General features: G+C 45.7%; 1 protein-coding gene across 1 annotated transcript; it reads left to right on the plus strand.

Moving 5' to 3' along the window:
- The first annotated feature begins 240 nt into the window (after nt 1-240).
- SMIM42 (small integral membrane protein 42) lies at nt 241-2,695 on the plus strand. The gene is made up of 2 exons (XM_054527430.2): nt 241-1,160; nt 2,230-2,695. Exon 1 carries the CDS (start codon nt 444-446, stop codon nt 654-656), a length of 213 nt encoding a protein of 70 aa, XP_054383405.1. The 5' UTR covers nt 241-443; the 3' UTR covers nt 657-1,160; nt 2,230-2,695.
- Nucleotides 2,696-8,548: the final 5,853 nt, after the last annotated feature.

Below are 8,548 nucleotides of genomic sequence, written 5' to 3' on the forward strand. Positions count from 1 at the left end.
TTTAAAATCAAAAAGGTTTTTAAAAAGAGGATCAAAAAAAAAGAATAAAAGGGAACTGAAGGGGCATCATCACAGGCAATCTGGAGGCCATACTTGAGGGGAGACGGTGCTCAGAGAACACAGGTTTCCGGACTGGAACCTAGTCTCACCCTCCAGTGACATCACAAAGCCTCAGAAGCCCCACCGACCACCCAGAAGTTTTGCTAACAGAACTATCATCTGTGTTTGTATTGGAAGCAGTTGTTTGGCCTTGCTGAGCAAACGTCTATGCCTTCTCCATTACATCCGAAGGAGAATAGTCCCATGTTTGGAACAGAATCAGTAGATGTTTGGTCGCTGTACCACATCCACTCCTAGGATATAACAAGAACAGGCCCAATTCTCTTGGTGGTGTGGGCAGTCGGCTTGCACCACGTACCTACCTCGGCTCTTTTTGGAAGCTTATGTCCTCCCCACAACTTCCAGCTTTCTTATGGGACAAGGGTACACTCACCACTGCCGTATCTAATCCTACTTACCTGGTAAACGTTCTCTTCTTCTTTACACCCCTGATGACTCTGGTCACTCTATTCATCCTGGTCTGGAAAGTAACCAAAGACAAAAGCAACAAGAACAGAGAGACACACCCAAGAAAGGAGGCAACACGGCTGCCATAAAGATCTGGATCTCTTGGTGGGGACTCCACTGAGGTGAAGACCTGACTGTACAAGAGGCAGGGCCACTGGAGCTGTCTCAGAGCCCAGAGCCTGGGGAGCCAGAGTTGCTTTAGCCACCCTATTCCTCCATTGCCAGGTGTCCCCCCAGGCCTCATTTCCTTCCTCTGCCACCACCCTTCTTATAATGCACTCCTCCTGCGGTTCTTTGGCTTGTCCCAGCTTCTGAGTTTGAATGTCTTTTTTTTTTTTTTTTTTTGTGGATCTTCAAGACTGAAATAGTAAATGGCTCTTGATTTCTGCACTAACAGAGGAAAGAAACAAGTACATGGAAAAGTAAAAATTGATTACAAAGCCTAAATTTTCCTCTATAAATTGGGCATGTGCTGACTGTGGGATATTGAAATTATTGGGAGCTTACAGCATCTCAAGTTATATAATGAAGCTATTCTGGAAGCTCATTTCCAGAAGATCCTTGAAATGAAATGGCTCACTCTATGCTGAATTGTAGGTACACTCCTTCCTCCTCTTCACTTAATGCTGGGAGTAAAAAGTATTTTTTTCTTAAGAAATTATTTGAAGTACCATACACTTTTCTCTCCTCTTCTTTCTCACCCTCCAACTTAGTGGGTTGACAAAATTTTAAAATATCATATCCTAAAATGATAATTTTTCTTTTTCTTTTTTTGTCCTTTCAGAATTTGGAGCAAGTTAACTCCTTTTTCAAATGAAATCCAAATTAAAGAGGCAGTTTTTTGAAAAACCAAACTCTTAGCCAATTCGGTTTGGGTAACCCTAGGGAGCATTTTATTACTTGCCTGAAATGAATGAATATTTTTCTAGGAGAAGAACCTCTTTGCCCAACTCTATTGTTAACTCTTCCTTTTAGAAGCATCATATCAGGTGTCCCCTTGCTTCAACCCTCACATGCATTTGACTCTGGAAGTCTTAAACCAGGGCCCCTTCCCTTTAAACCTTTCCCCCATTGCTTACAGTCATGGAACTGTGTTTGGCCCCTGGAATAAGAAGTCACTCGGGGTATGTGGCCATGCACTCTGCATGTCAAAGCATGGGTCACTCTTTCACCTCCACTTTAGCCCATAGAAATTTAGAAACTTGGTCCTTTGGTGCTGTAGAGAGGCTAGGGTTGCTACCAGACCCAAGGGGAGTCTACCCCAGTGAGGGCTCTCATCTGCCTCCTGGAGTGCCTGTTGCCAACGGTGGCGGTGGGTGTTTGTTTCTGTGGTTGACCAGCTTTGGCAGAAACAAACCACCAAGTAGCTGGCAGATGAAACTGAAAAGCCTCATGGCTGAGAAAGACATAGCCCGGTTGCCTCTGACAGCTGAGGCCCTCTTTATTAAAAGCCACTAGCATTCCTCCCAAGCATGGTGTGCTTGGAAAATAGTGTGTGCTAGGGGTGGAATGGGGAGTGGTGTCTTGACATGAGTGGGCATGGGTTCCATGCCTTTCCTTGTTGGGGAGGAGTTCCACCAAAGGTCTGTGCATGTCTTAGAATTGGCAGAAAGATCTTCAGCACTCCTAACACTCTTCAAATCTTTCTTTCCTGTCATGCAGATGCCTCTATTCACCCAGCAGATATTTACTGAGCTCTTACTGTGCACCAGATCCTGTCCTGGGTGCTGGGATACAAGAATAGCAGAAAGGTGCCCCATCTTCTCTCTCCTAGAGCCCATACATCACAGTGAGAGAGACAGATGTTAACGAAATAATTGCATATATGCTTTTTAATTATAAATGGAGAAAAGTGCTCTGAAAAAGGAATCTGGCTTTATGAGAGTATATATGAAAGGAATCTGACCTAGACAGAGAAAGTTTACCTGAGGAAGTAATGCTTGGGCTGAGAACTGAAGGGTGAGTGGATGAGAAACAGGTGAGGGGCAAAAGGAGAAGGGCCAGGCCCCCCGGATAGAGAGACAGCTCCGGCCAAGGCCTGTGAAGGGAGCAGTCAATGGGATAGAAAGATGGTCAGCAGTTCTGGAACACAGAAATTGAACACAAAAATAAAGCATTATGAGGCTGGAGACATAGGTGGGACTGTATCTCACAGAACCCTGTTGGGCAGTAATCACTGGTGACTGAGCTGTGGAGGGGGGATGGAGATAGATCTCTAAGGCTCCTTCCAGCTTCCATTTCTGCATTTACCAGTTAGGTGCATGTATTAAAAGACTCCTGGCCAGGCGGGCGCGGTGGCTCATGCCTGTAATCCCAGCACTCTGGGAGGCCAAGGCGGGTGGATCATGAGGTCAGGAGATTGAGGCCATCCTGGCCAACATGGTGAAACTCAGTCTCTACTAAAAATACAAAAATTAGGTGGGCATGGTGGCGTATGCCTGTAATCCCAGCTACTCTGGAGGCTGAGGCAGGAGAATTGCTTGAACCCAGGAGGCGGAGGTTGCAGTGAGCCGAAATCACACCGCTGCAACTCCAGCCTGGCAACAGAGACAGACTCCGTCTCAAAAAAAAAAAAAAAAAAAAAAAAAGACTCCTGGGCCAGATTGTTTCACACTTCCCAGGGACTCAAAGTTCCCCTCCTCCCATGGAACGCAGAGCCATTTCCTTCCATCCTCCAGGATTTAGTTACTCCCCAAACTCCTCAAGCCCCCCCTACATTCTTCTGTTTCTATTATTCGGACTTAATGACAAACAGGCCAGGCTGCATTGTAAGCTTATGGCCATCAGATGGCAGCAAAAGATCAGCAAACCTGGTCCTTGTAGCACCTGCAAAGGCAAAGGGACTTAGCTGGATAGTCAGTTCCTCCCTCCACCTCCATAAAGGCCTATAATTAAGTCATCCACAATAATGGGAATCCCTTTTCCAGAAGATCTCCAGGGCTGGAAACTTCAGAATTTTAAAAACGTGTTATATATTGAGCATCAATTATACACTGGTTCTTAACATATGGTATCTTTTTGCTACCTACCTATGCTGTGAAAAGGGCATTATCTCTCCTATACAAGGAAAATTGAGGCTCAGAGCATCAGGGAAGCTGGTTATCTGTTCAAAGGCCCATAGCAGAGCCTGAATTCTTTTCCTCTCCCATGCTGCTCCCTGCATTCATCGTGGAATAAGACATTTTCAGCTTTGAGGAAGCTCTTCTTTCTCTATCAGAAATCATTTTTCTCTAAAATGCTGCTGGCATGAGTTTATAGTATTCTCTTTAGGGAGATGCTCTGCCAGGGGTGCCTTGTGTCTGCCTCCCTTGCCTCCTATGGCTTTTCTCCAACACCCTCCGAGAGGTCTGTCGGCAGCTCCAGCTCCTGCACCTGTAGGCATCAAGTCAACAAGCACTGACCATCATAAAGCAGCCAGTGAGCAATGGGCGGCAGAGAGAAGGTGGTGAAGAGCAATGAGATGTTAATCCCTTCTTTGAGGAACTTTCATTCCAGATGTGGCTAAGGGCTTCCCTTGGGCTAACGGCAGCCACAGGTGGTTTCTGAGACAGGCCAAGGATGGGGTGTTGGCATTCTAAAGCATGAAGTGTCCTTGTGGGCTAGAGCAATCAGGGGAAGCATCCAGAAGCAGCCACAATGTTAGGGAAACAGCTAGCATAGACTTAAGAGTGGAAGGGAGTTCATGAGGCATGACAGGGGGGCAGTGAGCCAGCTGCATGACGCATGCAGGGGAACAATGGGGAGTCAGGTGAGAAAATAGCACCTGCCCGTGGTAGGGACCTTGAATATCAGGTAAGGTATTCAATTTCAAGATAGAGGGAGCCAGGGAAGGAAACTGACACATGAAATAAACACTCAAGGTTGATCTGGCATGGTTGATGACTAGGAATAGGGAAAAATTAAGAAGATAGGCTACAATGCTATAGTTTTATCATAAAGGTTTCCAAAGTTTTATCAAAAACTTTCCAAAGTTCCCTAATTACCCTTTGGTAAGAAATAGGGAGAAATTAAGTCAAGAAGATAAGCTAAAATGCTATCGTTTTATCATAAAACATTCCATAGTTTCTGGTTCTTTCCTGTTTCTCTGACTTTGCCTGTTGTATATTTTCCACCTGAATTGCCCTTTTGTAAACATTTCTCTGCTCAGTTTTTTGTTTTTTGTTTTGTTGTGTTTTTGTTTTTTGCGACAGAGTCTCACTCTGTTGCCCAGGCTGGAGTACAGTGGTGCCATCTGGGCTCACTGCAACCTCCGCCTCCCGGGTTCAAGTGATTCTAATGCCTCAGCCTCCCAAGTAGCTGGGATTACAGGCGTGCACCAAAACGCCTGGTTAATTTTTGTATTTTTAGTAGAGATGGGGTTTCACCATGTTGGCCAGGCTGGTCTTGAACTCCTGATCTCAGGCGATCCACCCACCTTGGCCCCCCAAAGTGCTGGGATTACAAGCATGAGACACTGCGCTCAGCCTGTTCAACAGTTTTTTAAGAGTGTGCGTGGAGAGGTAGAAGTTGAATTCAAAGGGATCCATCTTCAGAACTTTGTCAAAAAGCAGGCGATACCAATAAGGACCTTTGCTCACTCCCATCTTCCTAACTTGGAGCATCAGCTGGCTGGGTCAGTAGCTGAAACAGGTGATGCCACAAATTAGGGGTGGGGTGAGAAACCTAGAAAAGTTTGGGAGTCACAGAGCTGTCTTCTCAAGCGATTGCAAGATGCTCTCTAACTGTTCCAGCCCACTGAAGCTCAAAAACTGTGGATTCCCTAAGTGGGCAGGGGCAGCAGCCGTAGAATCAGCACTGCCCAGAACTGCCATCGTCCAGACAGACTTATGGAGTGCCAGAGCCAGAAGGTCCTTGGCCCACCCAGAACTTCACTCTCACTTTACAGAGGCCTCTGGTGCCCAGCGGTAAGTGGGGGAGGCCTGAGTGTGGAGGTGTGTTTCAGAGAAACTGGGAGTGGAATGCTGGCTCCACCCTTCATACCAGCTGTGCATCCACAGCAAATTATCTAAGCCAGTGGTTCTCAATGTATGGTTCTGGGATCCCTAAGGATACCCCAAGACCCTTTCAAGGGATCCATGAAGTGGAAACTATTTTAATAAAAATATTAAGTTTTTTTCACTCTCATTATTTCATGAGTGTACAGAAGAGCTTTTGAAAGACTACATATTGCATTTTAAAGAGATTTGCAAACATGTAAAACACTGTCATTCTTCTTTCCAAATATGTTATTTCTGTTAATATATAATAAGTTTATCATAGTTATTTTTACATAAAATAAGTATTTTTTAAAAGTTTAGTTTTAGTTTCTAACAGACTGAAGCTCCTTGGGGTCCTCCATAATTTTTTTCTCTTTTTTTTTTGAGATGGAGTCTCACTCTGTTGCCCAGGCTAGAGTGCAGTGGCGCGATCTCAGCTCACTGCAACCTCCGCCTCCGGGGTTCAAGTGATTCTCCTGCCTCAGCCTCCCAAGTAGCTGGGACTACAGGCGCACGCCACCATGCCTGGCTAATTTTTGTATTTTTTAGTAGAGACGAGGTTTCACCATATTGGACAGGCTGGTCTCAAACTCCTGACCTCATGATCCACCTGCCCAGCCTCCCAAAGTGCTGTGATTACAGGCGTAAGCCACCACGCCTGGCCTGGGATCCTCCATAATTTTTAAGATTGTAAAGGCAGACTTAAAAAGTTTGAGAACCACTGATTTAAACTCTTTCGTTTAAATTTCCTTATCTTATCCATCTCTTTATCTGTAAAATGGACACAACACTTACTTCACAGGATAGCTGAGGCTTTAAAAAGACACCTCATATAAAATGCCTAGGCAAGGTTTTTGAAACACTGCTTTCTCCAACATCAGCTCAGAGCAGTTCTTGGCTTTCTCTGGCATTCAGAGTCAAGATCTAGTGTCTGGGAAACAAAACTTTGTGGAGTACAAAGATGCTTTCCTGCCGGAAGCCAAGATCTGCATACACAAGGTCCCATTGGTACCTGGGGAAGACCCCTGTGTCAAGAGCACCACACAGTGAGTGACAGTCCAACTAGACACAATACAGTAAGGTGCCTATCGGCAACAGCTGAGTTCCCAGAACCTGTTAGCGCACCTGTAGCTCAGCTCTCTCACCACCTGAGGGCAGAAACCCCACACAAATAGAACAGCAGAGTGGGCTCAGGACAAAAACCAAAATAAGCTCTTAAAATGGGCACTTCCAGAACAGGAAAAATCACTTCAGATGATGTGTCCCTTAAACAGCTGTTTTAGGAGCTGTGACATTTTCCAATCATGAGTAAATAGGGGCACCTGCCCCAGCCATGGGGATGATAAAAACCAAGTACAGGGAAATAGGGGACACATCCATGCAGAGTCCCAGTTACGAGTCTTCCTTTAAAAAGCAAGAATGATTTTCATATTGTAATGCCTCCCTAGGCTTTTTTTTTTTTTTAATCACTGCTACCTCCACCCCCCTGAATCTCCCGAATGAGGCTGTCTTTTTTTTTTTTGAGACGGAGTCTCGTTCTGTCGCCCAGGCTGAAGTGCAGTGGTGTGATCTTGGCTCACTGCAACCTTTACCTCCCGGGTTCAAGCAATTCTCCTGCCTCAGCCTCTCAAGTAGCTGGGATTACAGGCATGTACTACCATGCCAGGCTAATTTTTGGCATTTTTGGTAGAGACAGGGTTTTGCCATGTTGGCCAGGCTGGTCTCAAACTCCTAACCTCAAGTGATCCACCCGCCTCGGCCTCCCAAAGTGCTGGGATTACAGGCATGAGCCAACGCCCCCAGCCGAATGAGTCTGTCTTAATTCTAATTAGATACTGGAAGGAGTCAGAAGATGGACTCCTAGACTGACCTGGTCACTAATTCCCTGTGTAAGTGAGCTTCAGTTTCCTCCTGTGTAAAATGGAGAGGAAAAAAAAATACACACATCTCATAGGATTGTAAGGAGCTAAGGAAAGAGACAGAAAGGATCTTTGTGAAGTCTAAAGTGCCCTTCAGTATTTCTTACTGTAACTGTCTCAGGCAGCAAAAGCTAAATAGTTACATCCTTTTCATATATCGGTAGATCCTTTTTAATATATGCAGAAAAATCAATATGCCTGGCTTAGGTTCAGAAAGGAGCAGTGATTTAGCAAGAGCATGTTCCTTGGAGTTTAGTTGGTCTCCTTGATTCAATTAATGCTAATCCGAGTAAAATGGTTCTAGAAGACAGCCATACAAATGTGATTTGGGAAAAACTGTACTTCCCTGTTAATAATAATGAGTGCCTATTTAACACTTTAGAGTTTAAAAATGATTTTACCTACATTATCCCAACTCCTCCTAAGAATACTGAGAGGAAGCCAGTCTTCTTTCTACAAGAATAGGCTGAGAGAAGTAAAGTAACCTGCTAAAGGTTTCAAAGCAAGTCAGAGGTGCAGCCAGATCTGCGGAGTCTAAGGTTTGCATTCTTTCCACTGTTTGACCCCAGAAGACACCACCTCAATTCCCAGTGAGATGATGTGGGCAGCTCTGGTCACCAGTGGCTTTGTTCAACCCAATTTACCCAATCTGCCAGAGGAGAACCAAGAGGGCCTCTGACCCCCACTCCCTCATCCCCAGTAAATGCCACTGTTTTTTTGGTCCCAAATGAATGGTAACCCTGCCTTTCTCTGCAGCTTGAAGGGGCTGCCACAGCTCCTCTGAGGCCAGCTCCCCACTGCCACCCAGACAAATATCCCAAGCAAGGTTTCCTCACAACTGTGCCACAGTGAGCCACACGGGAGGAACTGCACAGCATGCAGGAGTAGGGGAGCAGGGCTCAACAGAGTGGGCAGAGGAAGAGGGGGACCTGAGACACCCTGCCCAGGGAGGCAGAGCTCACAGAGGATCGGAGTCAGGGGCACTGAAGGGTTTGAGCCCTGCTTCCAATGCTTACCCCTTAGGGCTCTTAGACAGGTCACCGGTCTGGTCCATAAAAATGGTCCCAGGTCCATAAAAATGCCCTG

This window comes from Pongo abelii, chromosome 1 (assembly GCF_028885655.2).
Source record: "Pongo abelii isolate AG06213 chromosome 1, NHGRI_mPonAbe1-v2.0_pri, whole genome shotgun sequence".
Taxonomy (NCBI): Eukaryota; Metazoa; Chordata; class Mammalia; order Primates; family Hominidae; genus Pongo; species Pongo abelii.